At 37.2% G+C, this 26,508-nt stretch overlaps 1 protein-coding gene across 1 annotated transcript in view; it reads left to right on the forward strand.

Annotated features, from left to right (window-relative positions):
• Positions 1 to 26,508, forward strand: part of LOC134529374 (fibulin-1-like) — a 539,830-nt gene that overhangs the window by 285,033 nt on the left and 228,289 nt on the right. The window contains exon 15 of the mRNA XM_063363371.1: positions 3,272 to 3,466. Coding sequence (XP_063219441.1) covers positions 3,272 to 3,466 — 195 coding nt within the window. The remainder of the gene's footprint in view (positions 1 to 3,271; positions 3,467 to 26,508) is intronic.

Raw genomic sequence — 26,508 nt, forward strand, 5'->3', positions numbered from 1 at the left:
ACCGACTGCAGAGGAGACAACGATAGGTACTGTTCAACCATCAGCTGAATTTTCATCATCGCATCAATGCAGATACTGTGGCGCATCATTTACTATCACTTCAAGCGCGCAGACATGAAAGAAGCAGTTGTCCGAATAATTTACTGAAAATAACAGAGTTTCAATGTAACGAGTACAGTAAAATAATTTCACGTCTCGATAGCTTACATCGTCATTATAAAAAATGCTCCGAGAAAGTTAAGTGTAAGTGTAATGAACTTGGTTATTGTTTTGACTCATGCGGTGTACCAGCTAATGAGAATATATAAGTGAGACCCTGGTGATATGAACTTCAGTCCGTCTCTGGCTGCGGTGATGAACGGATCGGATAGTTAGACTTGTATAACATAATAGACCAGTATCTAGCTATTCTTGAGACCTCGATGACATCATTACCACTATCAACGCCAACCTGGATCGAAGGTCTACCATCGACTACAGGTACCATGATGTCAGCGACGACGGTGGTGAAGCAGAGCCCGATGTCAACATCGTCTACAGCTACACCTACTCTCTCAGCACAGCAGGAGATTTCGACGCGTGCAACATCTTCTGCAGAGCAGACCTCAAAGGCTTCAGAAGTTAACATTTCAGCAGTGTTACAATGGTTGTCAACAGTTCCAGTGACATTGATGAAGGAAGGAGCTTCCAATGGTGTTCCATCACCCAACTGTACGTACTGTGAGAAAATCAAAAACTTGAAATTACGGGATTATGTAATACACAATTGTTATAATAACTCTGAACACATTAAATATCAGTGCAACAGGTGTTTAAGCAAGTTTATACACTATGGAAGATTAAAACGACACCTCAAGAATTGTGATAGACTGGCTGTACATTCATCAGAATCAAGCTGTATATTTTATAACAAAACATTAGCAAATATTCGGAGTACAAAACAACATGAAATATACCACTGTCCTTTTAATGAAGTCGATAATTCGTCTTTGTGTGAAAATTGTAGTGTACCAATATGTCGACCTGATAAACTGAATATACATATACGGACATGTAAAGGACTTACTTCGTCCATTAAGAAGACTGTTTGAATCGAGAAATCCAAAAGACTTTAGTAATTTGTCTGTGTTTTTTTGTACTTATACTAGTGTAGAATTTATGTATTAAAATTATTTGTTTTTTAAAAGAACTTGTGGTGTTTTTATTATCTGAAACCTTACACTTATGTGGTATTTTTTAAAATAAAGTTGTTTTGTATCACCCAGGGATCGAACCAAGTATCGATTCTATAGGTAGATTAATGATTGATTTTTTTATAAATTTATGGGTCAATAAATACAAATATCCAAGATGGCAGTCGTAATGGCTTATATAATGATGGTAGTAGTTGATTTTAAGCCTCTTTTAGGATTTTGATCATGATTTATTGAAATTATTATTTTTTATATAAAATTAAATGTTTTGCATCATCCAGGGATCGAACGAAGGACAGGAATCGATCGAATCAATCAGTATATTTATTGCCAATTTATTTAATGAATTTTGACTTTTTTCCCGCATCTCTAGCATTAAAATTACGGATTTTCAAGATGGCGTCGAAATGACAAGATGGCGGGTGTCACAGTAATAATAAATGATTACTGCACTCTAGCGGGTAAGAATTAGACTAACATGGCATCAGCGCACTCTAGCTGACGATAAAATGATGATGGCTTCCAGCAATGAAGACAAGATGGCGGACATGACGTCATGTTACCTGACGATATATATGCTATTAACAAAGTGTTGGGGGTCAGTTTGCTAGCAGCCACTGTGAGGAAAGGACCTGTCCCCATTTTAATTTTTTTTCTGCCCTCACCGGGTTCGAACCGAGGACTCCGAACTCCGTGTCGTAAATGTATGTTTTTTAATATTTTTTATTGATATTTTTATACATTTTAAAAAAAATTCATTAAAATCGGATATTAAATAAAGATTTTAAAGATGGTCGGCTGTAACGATAATTGCAACGGTGACGTCATAATTCAAAATGGCGGAAAACACAATGCCGGAATGTTCGAGAAAACAAAATGATGTCATCCAAAATGGCGGATCCAAGTTGGCCTCCAGGGTCAAGGTCAAGGTCAAAGGTCAAGGTCACTCTCATCCAAGATGGCCGCCGTGACGTCACAGTCCAAGATGGCGGTCGGCACCTCAGGCACCTCAGCCTGAAGCCTGTGCCAAGACCGGCCAAAACATATTACTGTTTACAACTACATGACATAATTTTTACAATTTCTTTTAAAACACGTATTTAATTATTTGAATTTGTGGATCACGTTATATCCTGGTCCAACTACCACAAGCGAAAATGATGTATTATTATTTTTTTTTACATTTTTTTGGTTAAATATTTTTATTGGTTTTTGTTTTAAGTAACTAACTTTTTTATAATTGACAAACAAACTTTTGTTACAAAACAATTGGCAATTTTAAAATATTCCTATGAAATATATTTGTGCTTCAAATCCTATTGTAAAAACTTTACAATTTGAATAATTATTCATATTTTATTTATTTTTCAATATATTTTTTTAAAATATTTCTCAGTATAGTTTTTTTTTTTTTTTTGAGAAATGTACGTGTTATTCTTAAGTATTTATGAAGCATATTGTATCTTTACTGATTGCTTTTTCATCAAATATTTTGTTAATTCACAACCCATTTTTATCAGTGATTTAAATTATATGTCTTTTAAATTGTCAGTTAAAATCGATATCTTCAATTAACAGAATATTTAAAATTTTTGTTTCCCTTTTTTTGTAACTAAACTTGTTTCAGTTTTTTGGTTGGTTTTAAATTTACAAAAATGTATCATGACCATTTACTTGGCATGAAGAGGAATATTTTCAAAATACATCAACTACAGGATTAGTCCAATTTTTCGTGTTTTCTATGACTTTATTTTGTATTTATCGAAGATCTTTTTATAACGATCGCAACCTTTTGCGGTCATTTTCTGGAGTTGATTGGCTTCGGGTTTGTAGCCGCTGTCATAGCCAAAAATTTCAACTATTTTTCGGTTGACGTTGCAATCGCCATAATCAGAGTACTTAGCAGTTAACTACAGTAAGTAACGGTAATGATATCAACTGCAATGTCGACTGAAACATCGATGAAATTTTCGCCTTCGACGTGGCTGCAACTCAGAAGCCAAGCAACTACCAATCTTTTTATAATCTGTCCATATTTTTTTTTTTCCTTTCCTTATTGCTGTGTTGTATATTTGCAGACGACGACGAGTGTACCCTGAAGACTGACAATTGTCACGCACTCGGTCCAGCCTATGTGTGCAGAAACACACTCGGCTCGTTCCGGTGCGAGCGCAAGCGTTGCAGCAGCAAACAAATCTTGCTCCCATCAGGCGAATGCAAGAAAATCGACTGCCCGCCTGGCTATATCAGCGGACTATACGGCAAATGCGTGGGTAGGTGATTTTTGTTACTGTTATTTATAGAGGTTTAATTTTTTTAATGTGATGTCATTAGATAAGAACACAATAGTGGTAAAACGATATACTTAAACAGTATAATAATAGTGGTCCGGAAACAGCATTCAGGATGTGGAGTCTGTGTCGCATGTCCACTATCTTGGATAACATCACGACCGCCATCTTAAATGCTACCATGGCGGAGTTTAAAATGACGGTTTCTGAAACTTTATATATTCCAAATGGTAAAGACAATAAGGCGGTCAGGGTCAAGATCATCCCAGATTGCGGATCCTTAAGACCGTAAAAACACTCTTAACTCTGTTTCCGAAACTCCATACTTAAAATACTCGTGAAAAACTAGAAACTAAAGTAATTAGGACTGAACCGGTAATTTAATCCGGGTCCTCCATATTGTGTTTGCACTATCTTACCCGTGTACCACATCACTTGGTTTTGCGTATTGTATTTGTGGCAACGGTTAGCTGCAAATTAAATTAAATTTTGAACTCATTAAAATAAACTCACAAACACGTTATTAAAAATGTTGTCTTTGCTGCAGTCCTTCAGCGAGCGTTTTGTATTTTATGTTATTGTTTCGAGCCACATGTTCAGTATCGTCAGACAATAAAATAGTATGGTCAGGATTCTGGTAGGCACTCGTCGTATTTAAACTATGTTTTTATAAATATTGGTATATCTGTCTACAACCGTCAAGTGTGAAAATGACAATTTGTAACAGTACATGCATTATTTTGTCTAAAATTTAATGTTGAACCAAGTTAATGAATTCATGAATCGGTGGTAAAAATCATTTAAAAATTATATTGAAAAATATTTGAAACTGACAATAAAACTTTAAATAATGGGAAGACATACATACATGTATTTTATATTGTAGATGTTCGTGTATTTAATGAAAACCTTTCATGTAAAGCTACTTCTGAAAACAATTTAGCTTTTCTAATTGCAGTGGTTGTAATAAAATGCCCAAAATGGCGTCTTGAAACGAGAAAAAAATTAGACAATGTCACTTGATACGTGTAACGAACACTCTTTTCTATTCTAATATGGGTATAATTTGTATGTTGCTGGCCTTGGTTCAATCATTGATCGACACAAAGAAGTTAATTTAATATTACCTCAGTCTCATATTTTAACATTAAAAATACATTCTTCAATTTCAAGAAATAAATCAACACATTTTTAAATAAAAATTTATTAAATAAATGCTACACTACCACAGGAAAACGAACGAAAATAGTATAGAATAGTAGGCTATGTCCTGGCATTGGCGCTGGCGCGTAGAGCCGTGAGCCGTGAGCCGGTCCGCCATCTTGGATTGTGACGTCACGGCGGCCATCTTCGATGACCTTGACCTTGACCCTTGACCTTGACATTTGACCTTCAAAATTTGCCCAAAATTCCTCAAAATTCGCCATAATTTCTATTTTTTTTTTAAATTCCGCCAAAAATCTCAAAAAATTTGAAAAATAAAAAAATTCACTTTTCGAGGGAAAAATTCCCCTTTTGAGGGAAAATTTCCCGTTTTTAGTCCATAAAAATACCAGTGGCTAGAAATGTCCATATATAGGCTTAAGCATTCATGTCTACAGACTCCGAAAAGCCTCTGAAGTCATCATGGATTAGGACGTCACCGTTGCAAATTCCGTTACCGCCGCCATCTTGAAAATCTAGATTTATTATCGGATTTAAAAAAATTATAAAGTTATAAAAAATTCAATTAATAGAGGAGAAGGTCCAAAAACGGGCTAGGGTCTAAATACAGGCTACCTGCTGAAAGTGGGGGAAGAGAGTTGTGCGCATGCGCGGGAATGGCACTAAAAGAAACAGTAAGAAGCGGGAAAACAGTAGTGAGCATATGGCCGCGGCCCTTGGCCCACGTGGTTTGTAGCGAATTGTTTAATCAAAAAACCTACTTTTGAGGAACTCCAAACTTTTCAAGGTAGGTGAATTTAAATTTCTCTTTTTCTTAATTATTCAGTTAGGTATATTAATTCAACCTCATCTGAAAGTAGATGATCTAAGCTTCTTGTAGAGCAGCTGCTGTGCTTGATATGTTTGTTTTTTAATGGCTGCCAGTAATGCCAACTTGAAGTAGTGGATGGTCTAAAAACGGGCTATCATTGATGGTCTAAAATCAGGCTAGCCCGTTTTTGGACCAACAATGTTAGCCTGTTTTTAGACCATGCAGTCGAAAATTTTAAATGAATTCGAAGGCAAAAAAATATTGACTTGAATTAATATAAAAATATTAACTTCGATTCTGAGCAAATATAGACAAATCTGTGTTTTAAAAAAGGTTTTGTTACAATCAATTTATAGCACAAAGTAGGAGAATTAACTTTTTTTATTTTTTTTTAAATCTGTTTTTAATGTGCCCAGAACGAAGGACAAATATGAAAAAAAGAATGTGAGGTTGAAATGGGATGCACACAACATGGAGGAAGCCATCATAGCTGTTCGTGAATGCAAGATGGGAACTTTGAAGGCAAGTAAAATTTTTAATGTTCCTAGAACTACTCTCCAAACTTTGAGTAAAAAAATTGATGTTGAGCCCGCCCAAGCTGCTCAAGTCAAGCTGGGCAGGAAAACTTTATTAGGGGAAGAGTTGGAACTTGAGATTGTGGATTACTTGCTCGACATGGAGAAACATTTTTTTGGATGCACTCTTAAAGATTTGAGGCGTCTGGCTTCTGAATTAGCCATTCGGAATGGCCTGGAAACACCCTGGAAAGATTCTGAGGAAGCTGGTAGGTCATGGCTTGATTTGTTCATGAAAAGACACAGAGATCGTTTATCTCTACGAAAACCATGTGGGACCTCATTTGCTAGAGCCCTTGGCTTCAACCGAGAAAATGTTGAAGCCTTCTTCAATATGTTGGAAGAGCTCTATGACAAATTTAAGTTTCCCCCAGACAGAGTTTTCAATGTTGATGAAACCGGTTTGACAATAGTTCAGAGTAAAAATCCTTCAGTCATTTCAAGAAAAGGTAAAAAACAAGTGGCTGCCTTGACATCTGCTGAAAGAGGTAGCACCATCACAGTTATTGCTTGCATGAGTGCTTCTGGGATTTTCATTCCTCTATATGTGATTTTCCCAAGGGTAAATATGGCCACAACGCTTATGAAAGGTGCTCCTCCTGGGACTATTGGAAGGGCCCACCCATCTGGCTGGGTGCAAACTCATCTGTTCACCGAATGGCTGTCTTTATTTATTGAACGCACTAAACCAACTGAACAATCCCCTGTGCTTCTTGTATTGGATGGCCATTACAGCCATGTGCGAAATATTGAAGTAATTGACTTGGCAAGGGCTAACTTTGTGACCATTGTGTGTCTCCCTCCTCACTCAACCCATAAACTCCAACCACTGGACAAGAGTTTCATGGGTCCATTGAAGGCTCACTACAGTGAGGAAATTAGAAAATGGTTAAGGCATTCTAACCGCCCTGTCACACCAAATGACACAATGGAGCTCTTTGGCAAAGCCTACCTGAAAGTTCAGACTGGAGATATTGCTGTGAATGGTTTCAGAGCAACGGGGATATACCCTCTTGATAAGCATATTTTCTCAGACAGTGAATTTTTGGCTGCTGCACAGGAAGCTGATAAAACTTGCAGCCCATAACTTTCTGCGGCAACTTCTGTCAATTTTCCTGACCCTTCCACTACACAAAAAGTGGATCAACGATCAATAAATAAGCATCAACTTTTTAGCACCCCGGATAAACAACCAAACCCTCAAGCTTCAACATCCAAACAGGTTAGTCCATATGAAGTAGCTCCGATTCCCATTGTCGCAAAGAAAAAGAGCAATCGAGGTCGTAAGAGTGCAAAGACTTGCATCATAACTGGATCTCCCTACAAAGAAGAACTTAAGAAAAGTGTGGAGCGTGCAGCCTTGAACAACAGTCGAAAAATTGTGAACGTGGAATCAAGTGCTCAAGCAAAGAGAAAGAAGTCAAAAGCAACAAGCCAACCCAAAAGGTCAAAGAGGAAAGCTCAACAAGATGTCGGACTCGGAAGAAGACCACAGGCACCCTCCAATTGATGACAACAGTGGTGATGACCAGCTAGCGGTTCCTCTGGGGGATAAACCTGGCGACGACAATGCAGCATGTATTTTCTGTGATGGACTCTTTTCAGATGACGTTAGAGGGGAAGTGTGGATTCAGTGCTACAATTGTGAAGATTGGGCACATTCTGATTGTGCTGGAATGGAAAAAGACATATACATCTGTGACTTCTGCAAGTAAAAAAAATGAAAAATGTGCTTTTATTTTTAATTAAAATTTTTAGTGGTTTAAAGACAGTAGTTAATAGAGTTTCTGAACAAAAATTGTGTTTTTTTTAAATTTTGTATGTGATTATTTCTTCTTTCTTTAGGAGTAGCCCATATTTGGACCACCACTGAAAAACTAACCTTTTTACCTCTTTGTATAAACATATGGTTTAGGATAAATAAAACTGTTAATTTGCATTTTGAACATTGATATCACTTTCAGGAATGTTTTAGAAGTAACTGACACTAAAATAATTCATTTTAGTGAGCAGGTAAATCTGTAGGTAAAAAAATAAAAGTGGTAGCCCGTTTTTGGACCTTCTCCTCTAACATTTAAATATAATTTTTTTTAAATGTTGCAATCACGGTTACGGCCGCCATCTTGAAAATCCATAATTTTTATGTTAGAAAATAGGAAAATTTTAATTTATTAACAAATAAATAATAGAATTTAATAATAAAAATTTTAATAAAAATTATTAAAAAAAATTAAATGTACACTTACGCCAAGGAGCTAAGAATCCTCGGTTCAAACCCAGCGAGGTTAAAAATATAAAAAAAAAATGGCGACAGGTCCTTCCTCCACAGAAGCTATCGGCAGAATGACCTCCCACCACTTTTTTCAAGGTATATATCGTCAGCTAGTATGAGGTAATGTCTGCCATTTTGAAAATCTTTATATGTTATCCGATTTTAATGAAAAAATGCTAATATTTATAAAAAAACAGTTAATAAAATTTTAATAAAAAATCTTTAAAAAAACGTTGCACATATCGTTAGGTCCACCATCTTAATTCTAAAAAAATTCCATGTTTTGTTATACCCGCCATCTTGGATGACTATGACGTCATCGTTACACTGAATGTTACATCCGCCATATTGGATTCTAGAATGTTGCACTTTTCGTTTCGCCCACCATTTTGAAAAACAGCAATTTTTATGCTAATAATTAGGAAAAAAATTTCAAAAATTATAATAAAGATTGATCTATCAAATTTTAATAAAATAATATTTAAAAAATGCAGTTACACCTTGCAGTTCTCGGTTCGAACCTGGAAAGAACAAAAATAAAAAAAATCGTCTACAGATCCTTCCTCCACGGTAGCCGCAGGCAGACTAACCTCCCACCACCCTCAAAATTCGCCAAAATTTCCATTTTTTGGAAACAAATTCTGCCAAAAAATCTTAAAAATTTTAAAAATAAAAAAAATACTTTTCGAAAAAAGAATTCCCGTTTCGAGGAGAAATTACCCGTTTTTAGTCCATAAAAATACCAGCGGATAGAAATATCCATTATAGGCTTAAGCATCCATGTCTACAGCCTCCGATAAGCATCTGACGTCATCATGCAATTTCCATTACAGCCACCATTTTGAAAATCTATATTTATTAAATGACTTTAAAGAAAAAAATTCTAAAATTTATAATAAAATTCAATCAATAAAATTTCAATAAAAATATTTTTAAAAAAATTTTGCAATTTCCGTTGCGGCTGCCATCTTGAAAATCCATAATTTTAATGTTAGAAACTCTGGAAAAAATTTAAAATTTATAAAAAATTAAATAATAGAATTTTATAAAAAGAATTTAATAAAAATTTATTTCAAAAAATTAAATTTAGACTTACGCCATGGAGCTCAGAGTCCTTGGTTCAAACCAGGCGAGGTTAAAAATAACAAAAAAGCGACAGGTCCTTCCTCCACGGAAGCTAACGGCAGACTTACCCACCACTTAAGTCAAGGTATATGTATCGTCAGATAGTATGATATCATGTCCGCCATTTTGAAAATCTTTTATATTATTATCCGAATTTAATGAAATAAATTCTAAAATTTATAAAAAATTCAATTAATAACAATTTAATATAAAATCTAAAAAAATTGCACATATTGTTACATCCACCATCATAATTCTAAAAAAAATCCATGTTTGGTTATGCCCGTCATCTTGGATGACAATGATGTCATCGTTACACTTTATGTTACATCCACCATATTGGATTCTATAATGTTGCAATTTTCGTTATGCCCACCATCTTGAAAAACTGCAATTTTTATGCTAGAAATTTAAAAAAAAATTGAAAAATTAAGTAAAAAATTAATAATCAAGTTTTAATATAATAATATTTTAAAAAATTCACTTACACCTTGCAGTCCTCGGTTCGAACCTGGTAAGACCTAAAATAAAAAAATCCACCGATCCTTCCTCCATGGTAGCCGCAGGCAGACTAACCTCCCACCACCCATACGAAGATATAATCGCCAGCTGGTATGACGTCATGTCCGCCATCTTGTCTTTGTCTGCTGGAAGCCACCATCTTGTTTTCGTCTGCTAGAAAGCGCTGACATCATGTTAGTTAAATTCTTACCCGCTAGAGTGCAGTAATAATTTATTATTAACATGGCACCCGCCATCTTGACATCTGGGCGCCATCTTGGATTTGTGTAATTATTTAGATAGAAATTCGGGAAAAATTACAAAATTCACAAAAAAAAATTACAATTAATTTACAGATTGATTCGATCAATTCCTGTCCTTGGTTCGATATTCGATCGACGCAATAATGTTTAATTTTATGTAAAAAATAATAATTTCAGTAAATCATATTCAAAATCCTAAAAAAGAGGCTTAAAATTCTGTACTAACAGCCTCCAGTAAGCCATTATGACCAGTAAATTTATAAGTTTGTATTTATTGACCTATAAATTCGGGAAAAATTCCAAAAGTCACCGAATAATTCACTCATTAATTTACATATTAAACCGATGGATTGCTTTCCTCGGTTCGATTCTTGACATGTGTAACTATATATTAAATATATTTAATATTCTGTTTTCCTTACCTTTAGTGGAATTTATTAATCATTCACTTTAAGAAAAACAACTTAAGACAATGTACCTGTCTGACGAATTAAATATGTTGTCGCATTACCTAACATGTAGGCCCTAAGTCTAGTTTTTTAATAGTCTGAATAACCTCTAACCCGTTCATGTACAAAGCCATACATACAGGCCAGCAACTCCAAACCACGAGACCGGGTCATTAACATTGTCAGACGTATAGGCTAGTCATTTCCGGACCTCATGACCTTCTTCATCGTTAGCTAATTACAGTCAATTAGACCATCGTGAAAATTTTTATACATGCTAAAAGAGCAAGATACCTTGAAAAATATTTTACAAAAAAGACGCACAATCGGAAGCACATTCGACATAGAGGGAACAAATTTAACAAAAAGGAAGCACAATCAGAATCACATTTAACGAAAAAGGAAGCACATTCATAGAAAAGGAAACACAATCGGAAGCACAATCAACAAAAAGGAAGCACATTTGGAAGCACAATCATCGACAAGGAAGCACATTTGGAAGCACAATCAACAAAAAGGAAGCACTTTTGGAAGCACATTCAACGAAAAAGGAAGCACAATCATAGAAAAGGACGCACAATCGGAAGCACAATCAACAAAAGGAAGCACATTTACAAGCACATTCAACAAAAAGGAACCACATTCATAGAAAAGAACGCACAATCGGAACCACAATCATAGAAAAGGACGCACAATCGGAAGCACAAATATAGAAAAGGATGCACCATCGGAAGCACAGTCGGAAGCACATTTGATGAAGAAGAAGCACAATTGGAAGAACAATAAACGAAGAGGTAGCAGTATTACGAGTTCTCAGTATTAGTTTGAATTCAGTATACAAGAAATAAAACATACTTTTTAAAATCTAAATAATTCATTTATTTTTCAATAGTACACACATGACAGTAAAACAAATGATTATTATATGTAGCCAGCATTCCGCAGTTCTTTAAGTATGAACGATACTTCGTCGATATGCGAGTAGTTTCCTCTACGAAAAGATGCCACCAAAAGTCTCAAGCGATCAACTAATATGTTAGGATCTTCACATGACATATAACCAATCTCTTCTGCTACGTCCATCTTCCCTGCATGTTTATAATAAATATTATGATCTCTGGTGTCTTCCGTTTTAACACCAACCTCAAGGTAATTTTCGTCATCGAGCCAGTTTTCATCAATAGCTTGATCAGGATATTTTATTTTATTACGACGTTTCCATCGTTTTGGTCTCAAAAATCGTCACAGTCTTCGATCTTGTCAGCTTTAGGTGCTTCATCACAGTCTTTGCCTTTGTCGTCAGCATCAGAGTTACTGTTGCCATGACCGTAGAAGGCATCATCTTCACCCAGATTACTGTAAGAATTTGAATTTTTCCCGAATTTATAGGTCAATAAATACAAACCTATAAATTTACCGGTCATAATGGCTTACTGGAGGCTGGTAGTTGAGGATTTTAAGCCTCTTTTTTAGGATTTTTAACATAATTTATTGATTTTTTTTTACATAAAATTAAACATTATTGCGTCGATCGAATATCGAACCAAGGACAGGAATTGATCGAATCAATCTGTAAATTAATTGTAAATTTTTTTGGTGAATTTTTGAATTTTTCCCGAATTTCTATTTAAATAATTACACTAATCCAAGATGGCGCCCAGATGTCAAGATGGCGGGTGCCATGTTAATAATAAATTATTACTGCACTCTAGCGGGTAAGAATTTAACTAACATGATGTCAGCGCTTTCTAGCAGACGAAAACAAGATGGTGGCTTCCAGCAGACAAAGACAAGATGGCGGACATGACGTCATACCAGCTGGCGATTATATCTTCGTATGGGTGGTGGGAGATTAGTCTGCCTGCGGCTACCATGGAGGAAGGATCGGTGGATTTTTTTATTTTTGGTCTTACCAGGTTCGAACCGAGGACTAAAAGGTGTAAGTGAATTTTTTAAAATATTATTATATTAAAACTTGATTATTAATTTTTTATTGTAATTTTTCAAATTTTTTTTAAATTTCTAGCATAAAAATTGCAGTTTTTCAAGATGGTGGGCGTAACGAAAATTGCAACATTATAGAATCCAATATGGCGGATGTAACATAAAGTGTAACGATGACATCATTGTCATCCTAGATGACGGGCATAACCAAACATGGAAATTTTTTAGAATTATGATGGTGGATGTAACAATATGTGCAATTTTTTTTAGATTTTATATTAAATTGTTATTAATTGAATTTTTTATAAATTTTAGAATTTATTTCATTAAATTCGGATAATAATAAAAAAATTTCAAAATGGCGGACATGACATCATACTATCTGACGATACATATTCCTTGACTTAAGTGGTAGGTCAGTCTGCCGTTAGCTTCCGTGGAGGAAGGACCTGTCGCTTTTTTGTTATTTTTAACCTCGCCTGGTTTGAACCAAGGACTCTGAGCTCCATGGCGTGAGTCTAAATTTAATTTTTTGAAATAAATTTTTATTAAATTTTTTTTTATAAAATTCTATTATTAAATTTTTTATAAATTTAAAATTTTTCCCAGAGTTTCTAACATAAAAATTATGGATTTTCAAGATGGCGGCCGCAACGAAATTGCAACATTTTTTAAAAATATTTTTATTGAAATTTTATTAATTGAATTTTATTGTAAATTTTAGAATTTTTTTCTTTAAAGTCATTTAATAAATATAGATTTTCAAAATGGTGGCTGTAATGGAAATTGCAACGGTGACATCACAATCCACGATGACGTCAGATGCTTATCGGAGGCTGTAGACACGGATGCTTAAGCCTATAATGGATATTTCTATCCGCTGGTATTTTTTTGGACTAAAAACGGGTAATTTCCCCTCGAAACGGGAATTCTTTTCTCGAAAAGTAATTTTTTTTTATTTTTCAAATTTTTAAGAATTTTTGGCAGAATTTGTTTCCAAAAAATGGAAATTTTGACGGATTTTGTGGGATTTTGAGCAAACTTTGTCTAATTTTGAAGGCCATGGTCAAAGGTCAAGGTCATCTAAGCTGGCTGCCGTGACGTCACACAATCCATGATGGCGGACGGTGTCACGGCTCCACGCGCCAGCGCCAGTTGCAGGATATACTATTCTATACTACTAACGAAAATTATCAGTCTAATATATATTTAGTTATGAATTGTCTTAAACTGACTCATTCTTAACTCCAATCGGTTTACTGAAACAGAGACGAGCCAAATGCTTTCCTGATATAGTCTTCTTTCTTACCGACAGAGTTTCTCATAACTCATTTTAAAATATTGCTTTACATCTCAGAACTGTAAATGAGATTATTCATAGTTTTGAAAGAACACTTCTTCACATGGTGCTCGAATTTATATGGTTTACCAGATACATAGTCCAACCACAAGTTATATTATAAAGATCTATGCATAGCTACTTCTGACCTTATTTATTCAGATCTGCTTGATATCATCATGAAATGTAAAAATTTCGTTGACATGCGAAATATATTTAAATTTTAGAGGCTTTCAAAATTCAAAATTTGCCAGGTGGAATCCATTATCATTTACCTGTAATACATCAAGCACAGTCTTGGGTTTAGTTTCATATCCAGTCATCAGCGCAATCAGTTACTGCACATCTGATTGTGAGCTTGTACGCAAACGAGTATCCACACTAAACCGAGAAGTTGAAATGTCTGGAGGTAATTTTAGAATAGACACATCTCAAACTGTCAATTCGAGTAAACCAAACATGGCACTTATCCTAACGAAACTTCATACAATTTGATTCTTTATGTATTTACTTCTCTCGTGTCTTCGTGCATCGTAAGAAAATGCGAACAACATATCGCAGTAGCGGCAAGGATGTCTATTCGATGAAGACTAACCTTTCAGACCAGACCCAGATGATGATGTACCACTTCCCAGTGTATATTATGCACATACTTGCATCAAAGTAAGCGAAACCTTTACGAAACCTTTACAGTCTGCCCCGCAGAAGGGCCTTTCATGTTTTCAAGTATATTTTTAAAGTATTGTTTCTGGCAAATTTCTTGTGACTCTTTTTACAACCAAACATTTTGCTAGAAAGTTTCTTAGCAATTCTCTCTTCTCGTGGCGACGTGCATTACTGTTCTTCGAGAACATCTTTACACAGTGACAGCAATGGTGCTCAAAAGATGCCGATGCACCTCCAGTGTACATCATTAATGCTAGTGTTACTGTAGACATTGAAATCTCCTTCGCTGACGAAACATCATTAATCGAGGTTTCTTCTGCAGCCAGTACTGCTTGAATTAAAGTCTCTTCTGTTGGTTAAACCTCGCCATTTTAATTCTCCTCTAGTGTTGTCGGTAACGATGGTACACATTTCATTGGGATCGGTTTTGATATCGTCGCTGCCATCAGGGTACCAAATGTCAATGGTACATACTAACATCGTGTTCTACATGGTTGTCTTAGATGATGCCGATGGTATCTATGTCATTGTCGTTAATGATGCTATCAAGGTCACCATCGATGATGGCACACCTTCCATCGAATTCAGTGTTAAAGATGGTAAAGATGCATTCAAGTTCTCAAAAAAAGCCAGTTACTGAAATTATTTATCAGACGAGTCAATCTAGATGATCCTTACACCATCATTAACAGTAAAAATCTGTGAGTTTCTTTTTCTAGTTTTTAATTATATACTAATGCTCACTGGAATAATTTGCAAGTACATTTTCATTAGTACATCAGACAAAACCACAACAATTTTTCATTCATTTATTTTAATAAAATTTATATATAGTCTTTAAATTTCGGATTAATTAGGCACATTCGAACTGCAAGCCCCTGAGTGATCATAGTTCAATGCACGTTTTATATGCAAAAGGAACAAGAAACCATGAAAAAATGTTTTATGCTTACTACAATTCAGTCCTAACTTCAGACGTACAAAAAGGATACAGATTTATATAAACATTCAAATCAGTACGATAAAATATCATTAAAGGGATATGATCTCATCAGGATTCAATCAACACCATCAGTGAGATACAATCCCATCAAAGGGATACAATCCCATTAATAGGATACGATCCCATCAGGATTCGATACCATCAGAAGGGATTTATCCCATCAAAAGAATACGATCACTTAGGATACGATACCATGCATAGGTATACGATCCCAATAAAAAGTATACTATCCCATCAGTACGGATACGATCTCTTCAAAAGGATACTGTCTTATCAGGAGAACGATTGACAGGATATGGTAGATACGATTCTATCAGTAGGCATACCATCCTATGAAATGAATACGAGCCCATTAGTAAGATACGATACTACAGACTTGACTACGCAAATGTAACGAAAAGGACATACATTCGCACAAACATTCTACTCATTATAATACGATACGGTTAGTAGGACATGATCGGTCGCAGTATAGGATAGGATACAATCCCATCAGAAGGATAAGATCGTTTTTAGGATACGATAGGATATGGCTCCATCTAGCTACAACGACATTTGGCTAAAAGGGCATTTGGCCGCATCTGGTTACAACGGAAGTTGGTTACATCTTGATAGAGTGACATTTGGCTACAACCGTTTTTGGGTACATCAATATTTGGCTGCAAATGTAGCCAATGTACAAATGTAAGAGCATAGTTCTGAATGTATTTGCTGAGCAGGATTTTACAAGACATATTTTGGTTTTCTCTATGTATTCCTGATTACTCCTGGTGGTACATTTGCTGGCGCTCTCCGTGTGCTCCTGGTTATTGCTGAGAAAAATATCGCTGCATATTTTTTTTATACATGAGATAAAAATTGTTTTCTGAGTTTCGTTGAATTGTTGAATACCTGTTACCAAAACATATTTCTAATATTTTTTTATGATGTGGACTTCAAAATAAAATAAAATATTCATTACTAAGTCAATTATTTTGTCTGAAAACAGCTGAGAAACCTTATCATCAATGGCGATTTCGCTTCCCCTTGATGTCTAGCGAAGCACTCTTTATCATGAGTTCGTGGGTGAGCGATCAGTGTCGCACATAAAACGGGATTGCTTATAAAAGGGAACACCACATAACTTAGAAAGTCACATCTTAGAACTGTCATAACTTAGAAAACTTGTACAAATCCACGTAACTTAGAAACACACAACTTAGAAACACACAACGCAGAACCACACAACTTAGAAACACCATAACGTAGAAAGTCACAACATAGAACTATTACAACTTAGAAACACACAACTAAGAACTGTCATAACTTAGAAACACGCAACGCAGAGCCACACAACTTAGAAACGTCATAACGTAGAAAGTCACAACTTAAAACTATCACAACTTAGAGACACACAACTTAGAACTGTCATAACTTAGAAACACATAACTGAGAAACACGCAACGCAGAACCACACAACTTAGAAACGTCATTTCGTAGAAAGTCACAACTTAGAACTATCACAACTTAGAAACACACAACTTTGAACTGTCATAACTTAGAAAGACGTAACTTGGAAACAATCAACGCTGAACCACACAACTTAGAAACGTCGTAAAGTATAAAGTCATAACTTATAACTGTCATAACGTAGACAATTCTAAGTTATGTGTTTCTAAGTTGTGTGTTTCTAAGTTGTGTGTTTTTAAGTTATGACAGCACCCCCTTATAAAACACAGCGAATAATAAATTTTCGATTTTTGTATTATTATTTTCATGGTAACATATTGAAGTTGGACCAATATATTACTTTTTAAAGAACGAACACTCTTTGAGTCAATGCAAGGTTTTACCCTAGGTACCGGGAATCGAACATTTGATGTCAGAATTCATAGCTACGTTAATGGCCAGGATACATTTGTAGCCAGGGTACACGGTTACATTTGTATTCAGGAAAAATTTGTAGGTAGGATACATTTGTAGCAAGGCTACACAGCTACATTTGTATTTAGGCTATGTTTGTAGCCAGGGTACATTAGTAGCCAGGCTACATTTGTAGCCAAATGTTTTTGTTGCCCCGGGTAGGGGAAACAAAGGAGTTAGAGCGACACAGAAAACTGTGTTGTGAAAGTAGCAAGTTGTATTATCATTGAGAAATAATGCAATGGAACAATAAACATGTTAATACTATACACTCAACTTGTCTAATTTGATTATTTTTCCTTGGACTTGTCCCGCTTGAATATGCCTTCTGGCTGTCAACACAAAAATAAGACATACCTATGTCAACAATTAGCATTACACATAAAATTACAGCGTATTTAACTGTTACAAAATAATAGACAATCTCTGAAGTCCTTCAGCTTGCTTTCATCTAAGCACCAATAGCGAGTCACATGGTACATTAAATAAAAATGTATATAGAAGAAATATTACAAAAGAATATTAAGTCTTTGCTTTACCAAAATTGTGCGTTAAATGTCTTAAGTTCAAAGCAGTATTGTGGCTTACAGTTAGATTCACGTGTAATAGACCCCCTCATGTTATCGGATTCAATATGGCCGGACACTTGCCTGAAGACTCGTTGGGTCGTCCTGCCCCGCGCGTCGCTCGCAGAGTCGTCACTGTAGGTTGCGCACCGGGCATCCAGTGGCCTGCTTTGTTGCCTCGAAACCGGAAGTTTTCTTGACAACTGCGAAGCGAGTTGCGAAGTACTGGCCACGAATCACTGGTCTGGGCTGTCGCGCTGTCCGCACCTGGGACAATCACTGTAGTGTCTTGTAACTTCAAAGTGCATACTCCTATAATCACTGTAGTGTCTTGTAACTTCAAAGTGCATACTCCTATATGATGTGCGTGTCAAAACTGGTGTACTCCGGTCTAAATTGGTACTTGTCCCTCACTGCCCTTGGTTTTCCTGCCTGTGTCTGACCACACTGTCGTCTACATTCACTTGCCCGTATCGTTGCCCACTGTTACTGTCCGACACTGTTTCGGACATGCGAATACAGAGTGCCTTCATTAACAGCTTTTCCAACGAGTCTCTTGGTTGCCACACAGGCGACACTCTACTCGTTGTTGAATACCTTGGCACTTAATCGCTGACTATCTCGTTGCGCTCCAGGGTTGATCCTTGCAAATTGGGCTAGGTCCGACTGACGGCAAAAAATTACTAAGTCCAGCTTACCCTTCATATAGGCTAAGTCCACCGGACTTCGGTGTTTGTTCGGGCAGAGTGACGGTCTTCTTGGTGGAGCAGGCAGGGCCGCGGCAGATCGTCTTGCGGTGGTGCAGCGCTTCCGCTGGTCACTACTGTCGTCGTCTGGCAATCTGCAATTTTTTTCTAAACTAACTAAAACTAAGTGTATTTGGGAGGGGTCTGAGTTAGGGTAGGGACATAGATGCGCCTCAGGCTGAACTAGAGGTGGGTCGAAAAGTATCAACCTGATACTTTGGCACTGATACGTGCCTGTATCAGGAACGGCAAACGAGTACACTTGAAAAGTATCAGGTACTTTAGTATCAGTTCAGAATTCGCCTGGAACAACACCACGGCCAATGTGCGCAGAACCCGATCGCAGATGATGGTTGTATGATAAAGACTTGGGACTTTAAAAGAGTGAGTGTTGGCAGCAGTGATATAATGTAGACGAGAGAGAGTGGATAACATGTAACGATGCAGGAAGTGATAATAAAGAATAAAGCATTGATAATAAGAGACAGTTACTTGTTATTGTAGAAGTATAATTATAGTGATACAACAAATAATAAAGCATGGCGCAGTCGGCAGGATCGAGAAGAACTGAAGAATAACAACGGTAACATGGAGTTCAATAAGCCGAGCCCACTGAGCCTGAATGGCGATGTGGCGCGTAATTACAAGTTGTTTCAACAAGAGGTAGAAGTGTACTTTTTAGCGACTGAAACGGGCACAAAGCCAATTAAAGTACAGGTAGCAAGGCTCAAGAATCTTATGGGGTCTGAAGCGTTACAGGTGTATAGCTCACTGCGACGTGAGCAAGAAAACGAAGAAGAAACAGTTGAAGGAATTTTAAAGCTAATGGGCAGCCATTGTGTTCCACGAAAGAATGAAGCTATGAATATTTACAAATTTTTTAGTCGCAAGCAAGTAAGTGGCGAGACTTTCGATACGTTTTACACGGACCTAAAGTTATTAAGTGAGCCGTGTGAATTTGGAGATCAAGAGCAAAAGTTACTTTAAGCACAAATAGTGTTGGGAATAGCGTCCTCTGTAACACAAGAAAAATTACTCCGTGGTGATATGACCTTAGAGAAAATGGTGAATTACTGCAAGTCGGTGGAGGTTGCAGAGATTAGTGCCAAAACTCTAACAGAAGGCCAGACAACACAAGATGTCTTGGAGGTTAGGTCGCGACAAACAAGTCAGTGTCCGAGTAGATTTCGTAAACAATCAGGGGAGAGACGAGATAAACAGTATACAGAATGTACGAGGTGCTTAAAAAAACATGAGGTGAGGAACTGTCCAGCGTTTGGAAAAAGATGTAATAAGTGTATGGGTTTTAACCATTTTGCAGTAGCGTGCAAGAATCAAGCAAGTGGTCCTAGTAGGAATGGCAAGCACGGAGGATCTCAGAAGAGCAGTAAAATGTTCACGGTAGGATATGGCGAAGTGAGTAGTGGTAGTGACTCAGATCCACTAGAGGTGTTATCAGTCAGTCGGTTAAAGGGGAGCAGTGATAAGGAATGGTTTAAAGAAGTGACTGTCGGGAGTGTTAGTATAAAGTTTAAGTTGGATTCAGGTGCAGTCACTAATATTCTACCGTACAGAGTATACAAAGAGCTTGGGAGCAAGATCCAGCTAGTTAAAACTAAAGTGAGGTTACAAGCTTTTGGAGGGTTTCAGGTAAAGCCTCTGGGCAAGATTGTGGTGGACTGTGAGACTGATAAAAGAGTGACAGGAGCTGAGTTTATGGTTGTTCAGGATGAAGGGGCATGCCCAATATTAGGCTTAAACACCTGTGTAGAATTAGGCCTTATTCAGAGAGTGGAGTCACTCAAGGTGGCAATTGCAGAGGGGATGGAAAAAACAGCATTGTTCAGAAATATAAACAAGTTTTTAAAGGAGTAGGGTGCTTCTCAGATGTGTACAAGTTAAATCTAAAGGACAATGCAGTGCCAGTAGCAAATGCAAGCAGGAGAGTTCCACTTTCCATCAAGGGCATGTTACGGGATACCTTAGATCATCTGGTGAATAAGAACATTATTCAACCTTGCACAGAAGCAATGGATTGGGTTCATACGTTGGTAGTAGTGGAGAAACGGAATGGCTCGTTAAGACTGTGCTTAGATCCTCAAGAACTGAATAAGTATGTTTTGCGAGAGTATTGCTCTATCCCCACAATTGAAGAAGTAAAATCAAGTTTAACTGGAAAAAAAATGGTTTTCAGTGCTGGACTTAAAAGATGGATTTTATCAAGTGTTGCTGGATGAGGAGTCAAGTAAGCTATGTACATTCAATACACCTTTTGGGTGCTACAGGTTCAAGAGACTGCCCTTTGGGTTAGCCAGTGCGCCAGAGGTTTGTCAGAAACTGAATACTAAGTACTTTGGAGATATAGAGGGAGTGTTTGTGTATTTTGATGATAGTTTAATTAGTGGAGAAACTAAAGTTGAACATGATCAAGTTCTAGAGAAAGTGATGAGCAGAGCTGTTAAATACAATATTAAGTTTAATTATGATAAGTTTCAGTATTGTGTAAATCAAGTCAAATATTTGGGGTTTGTTGTTAGCAAAGAGGGAGTTCACCCAGACCCTGACAAAGTCGCAGCGGTACAGGCCTTACATGCACCTCGTAATAAGAAAGAGCTGCAGCAGCTAATGGGGTTCATGAATTTTCTTAGGGACTTTCTGCCAATGTTTTCTGAGGTAGTAGCACCATTGAGAGAGTTGTTAAAGAAATATGTGGTGTGGGAGTGGACAGACAGACAGCAAACTGCATTTGACAATGTTAAACAAAGGGTCAGTGCAGCTCCCACTTTGGCTGGCTTTGATTCTAGTAAAGAGATAGTCATACAGTATGATGCTAGTCAAAGTGGGATAGGTAGCTGCCTAATACAGGATAATGGGCTGGTACATTTTGCATCAAGGTCCATGACAGAAACAGAGCAAGGTTACGCTCAGGTGGAGAAAGAGCTGTTAGCCATATGTTATTCTTGTGAAAAGTTTCATAATTATATTTACGGAAGAAGGGTAGTTGTTTACACTGATCATCTGCCTTTTGTATCACTGATGAGAAAGCGCATGGTGCAAATCAAGAACACTAGGCTTAAGAGGTTGAGGTTAAAATTGCTAATGTATAGTTTAGAGGTTCGTTATCTACAAGGGGCAAAGATGCATGTAGCTGATCTGTTGTCCAGAAACTATCCACTGAAATCAGAGAAAGATGATGAGTCCTTGAAAGATGTTGTGCATGTAGTAGGTATGCATGAAATTGTTTTCACAGAGGACAAATATCAGCAATATGTAGATCAGACAAAAATGGATGTTGTGTTAAGTAAAGTCCTGTCTTATGTTAAAAATGAGTGGCCTAATATCAAGAAGGTCGGGGGAGATCTGGGCCACTATTATAATATGAGGGCTGAGATAACTGCTGAAAAGGGGCTGTTGTACTTAAATGACAGGCTGATTGTGCCAAGTAGTCTTCGAAGACAGGCATTACAAGCGCTACACGAAACACATGAGGGCTGTAAGAAAGCTATTCAAAAAGTCCGTTCACATTTTTGTTGGCCTGGTATTACCTCTCAAATTGTAGACTTAGTTTTGTCGTGTTATGTCTGTCAACGGTTTAGTAACAAAACTGTCAAACCACCATTGCTTGATCAATCGGTTCCTGATTACCCGTTTCAGGTAGTCTCAGCAGATATAGCTGAACATGCAGGAAAGTCATATTTGGTAGTGGTAGATTACTTGTCGCGGTGGTTAGAGGTTGAACGGTTGCAAGACAAGACCAGTAGTTCAGTTATAGAGTCATTTTCAGTTATTTTTAGCAGGCTAGGAATCCTGGAAAGAGTAGTAACTGACAACATGCCGTTTGATAGTTTTGAGATGAAAACTTTTGCCAAACAATGGGGTTTCAAACTAGTAACATCCAGTCCTTACTATCCGAAAGGGCACGGTCTAGCTGAGAAGGCTGTAGGCATAGTAAAGAAAATGCTTAAAAAGGCGGAGTATAACAAACAGCCTCTTCAAATGTTCTTACTTAATTATAGGGCAACTCCTTTAGCGGATGTTGGAGTGTCTCCATCGCAGTAGTATAGTTTGGCCGGTACTAGATCAGGCTTCAGGCTGTGGTAGTGGTGTCGGCGTCCGCCATCTTGGATTTGTGACGTCACGGCGGCAAAAATTCCTCAAAATTCCTCAAAAATGCCTCAAAATGACTCAAAATTTCCCGTTTTAAGAAAATTGTTCCCGTTTTCGAGGGAAAAATTCCCGTTTCGAGGGAAAATTTCCCGTTTTATTCCTTAAAAATCCCAGCGGCTGAAAATTCCTAAAACTGGCTTAAGCATCCTTAACTCAAGCCAACGCTAAGCCATTTATAGGAGTATGACGTCACCGCTGTAGTTTCCGTCACGCCCGCCATCTTTAAATTTACTATCCAATTTTAATGAAATAGAAATTTTTTTTAAATTTATAAAAAAATTCAATTAATAAAATTTTAATAAAAAATATTTAAAAAACATACGTTAACGACACAGAGCTCGGAGTCCTCGGTTCGAACCCGGTGAGGGCGAAAAAAAATAAAAATGGCGACCGATCCTTCCACCACGGAAGTCACCTACAGACTAACCTACCACCACCAATAACAAGGTCAACTAGTATGATGTCATGTCCGCCATTTTGTCTTCGTCTGCTGGTAGCCATCATCATCTTGTTATCGTCGGCGAGAGTGCGCTGACGAGATGTTAGTTTAATTCTTATCCGCTAGAGTGCAGTAATCATTTATTATTGCTGTGTCACCCGCCATCTTGTCATTTGGCCGCCATCTTGGAATCGAGTAATTATTTAGCTAGAAATTCGGGAAAAATTCCAAAATTCATTCAATAAATCACTCATTAATTTAAAGATTGATTCGATCAGTTTCAGTCCTTGGTTCGATACCCGATCGATGCAATAATGTTTAATTTGATGTAAAAAATAATAATTTCATTATTCCATGTTCAACATTCTTAAAGAGACATTAAAACCTTTACTGTCATCATCATCAAATAAGCCATCAACACCAACATATTGGTAATTCATAATTTTAATGCTAGAGATTCGGGAAAAAGTTCAGAAATCATTAAATAAATTTCCAATCAATGTACTGATTAATTAGATAGACTTAGGTCCTTGGTACGATTCTGGACGATGAAAAAAAAATAACAATTTAACATAATAGTGACAGGTTCGAAAAAAAAACAATAACAACACAAGTTCTTTCACAAACATAATATTTATTACATAATATATAATCTACGACAGGATCACTTACGAAAGCCAGCAATCTTATAATCATTTAGTTCCGCAGCGGTGTGAAATGACTAATTCTTAGCTCCAATCGGTTTATACTAGACAGAGTCCAGCCAGAACCTTTACAGACATAGTCCACCTCTTCTTGACAGAGTTTCTGGATACCGTATTTAACAGTTTGCTTCACATCGTTAGAACTGTAAATTACTGCAGCCGATGTCTTGAATGCACACTTCTTCACTTTGTCATCGAACGGATATGGCTTTCCATATATACAGTCCAACCACAAGTTATATTTCAAAGGTCCGTTTGTTGCTACATCATCAGTAAGCTGATTGATTATCTTCTGTCTGATATCGTCAAGAAAATTACAAATGTCCTTTGACTCACCGAACGTATTTACATAATAGTAGTCTTTCAACGTTCCACGAAATGCAGACTGCGCCAAGTAGAAGCCATTATCTTTCACTTGTAATGCTCCGAACACAGTCTTAGGTTTAGTTCCATGTTCAGACGTCATAACAATCGGTTGCTGGGCATCTGTTTTTTTGGTTGTACGCTTTCGTGTCTCCAATCTAAAGCGAGGAGTCGAAATGTCGGCAGGTAGTTCAGCAGTAGGAGCACAGACTCCATCTTTACATTTTTTCGCATGATGTAGCAAACTGTCAATTCGAGTAAACCATTTAAGGCACTCATCACATCGAAACTTCATGCGAGAAGGATTCTTCGTGCATTTGCTCCGCTCATGTCTTCGTGCATCATGGGAAAATGCGAACGACGTATCACAGTAGCTGCAAGGATACCGTGGTGATGAAGACGATCCTTTCAGACCCGATCCAGATACAGGCGTTGCAACAGTAGTACCATTTCCAGGCATTCTCTTATGCACATCGATGCATCGTTGTTGTGACGAAACCTTTACTTTCTGCCACACAGCAGGACCTTTGCATGCCTTCATGTGCGTTTTCATATTATCTTTTCTGGCAAACTGCTTATGACATTTCTCACAAACAAACATTTTACGATATAGGTTCTTGACACATTCGCTCCTCTCGTGTCGCCGAGCATTGCTGTTGTTTGAGAAAATCTTGTCGCAGTAACAGCACCGATGTTCGCTAGTTGTCAATCAGCATCCATTGAAGTCTCCATCGAGGTCGTATCGTCGATCGTCGTGGTTTCCTGCACATCCAGCTCAGTAGTCATTAAGCTATCTTCTGCTGGTGGTATCACATCTGTTGAAATCTCCTCCAATGTTGACGTCGTCGTCGTTGCCAACGAGATCTGCTCCACCATTGTCGTCGCTGACGTCAAGGTTCCCGTAGACGATGGTACAACATCCATCGAGTTCGGCGTTAAAGTCGGTAAAGATGCCATCTAGTTCTCAAGAACAGGTAATTACGCGACTTATGCACCAGATGAAATAATCTAGGTGATCCTTACACCGTCGTCGACAGTAACAAACTGAGCGACCTGCTGTATAGGACTCGCTTATATACATGCACCGGATGGAATAATACGCTAGTCAAATCAAGAATCATTTACAATAATACTAGAATCAAAACAACATTAAAAATAGAAGGACCATCAACGAAAAGGCAGCACATTTGGAAGCACCGACAAAGAAAAGGCAGCACCGCCAACGAAAAGGAAGCACATTTGGAAGCACCGACAAAGAAAAGGCAGCACCGCCAACGAAAAGGAAGCACATTTGGAAGCACCGACAAAGAAAAGGCAGCACCGCCAACGAAAAGGAAGCACATTTGGAAGCACCGACAACGAAAAGGAAGCACCATCAACGAAAAGGCAGCACCGCCAACGAAAAGGAAGCACATTTGGAAGCACCGAAAAAGAAAAGGCAGCACCGCCAACGAAAAGGAAGCACATTTGGAAGCACATTTGGAAGCACCGACAACGAAAAGGCAGCACCATCGACGAAAAGGAAGCACATTAATTTGTCATTGACTCCAATATTCATTGGCTCCAATATTCATTGGCTCCAATATTCATTGGCTCCAATATTCATTGACTCCAATATTCATTGGCTCCAATATCAATTGGCTCGAATTGCTCCAAAAGGTTCCATCAGTCTTTTGGCTCCAACAGTCTTTTGGCTCCAACAGTCTTTTGGCTCCGATAGTCATTGGCTCCAATAGTCATTGTCTACAATATTCATTGGCTCCAATAATCATTCACTGCAATATTCATTGGTTCCAATATTCATTGGCTCCAATATTTATTGGCTCCAATATTCAATGGCTCCAATATTCATTGACTCCAATATTCATTGGCTCCATCAGTCCAACAGATTCTGCTAGCTTGTAAACTTATCATTGTTGAGCAAAGATAGAGTTCTAGTACAAGCCAGAATTTTATGTATTTTTTGTTTTTATTTTAAATTTTTTTATTAATTTATTTTTATTTTTAAATTTTTTTTTCTGTAAT

Source organism: Bacillus rossius, chromosome 2 (assembly GCF_032445375.1).
Source record: "Bacillus rossius redtenbacheri isolate Brsri chromosome 2, Brsri_v3, whole genome shotgun sequence".
In the NCBI taxonomy this organism is placed as follows: Eukaryota; Metazoa; Arthropoda; class Insecta; order Phasmatodea; family Bacillidae; genus Bacillus; species Bacillus rossius.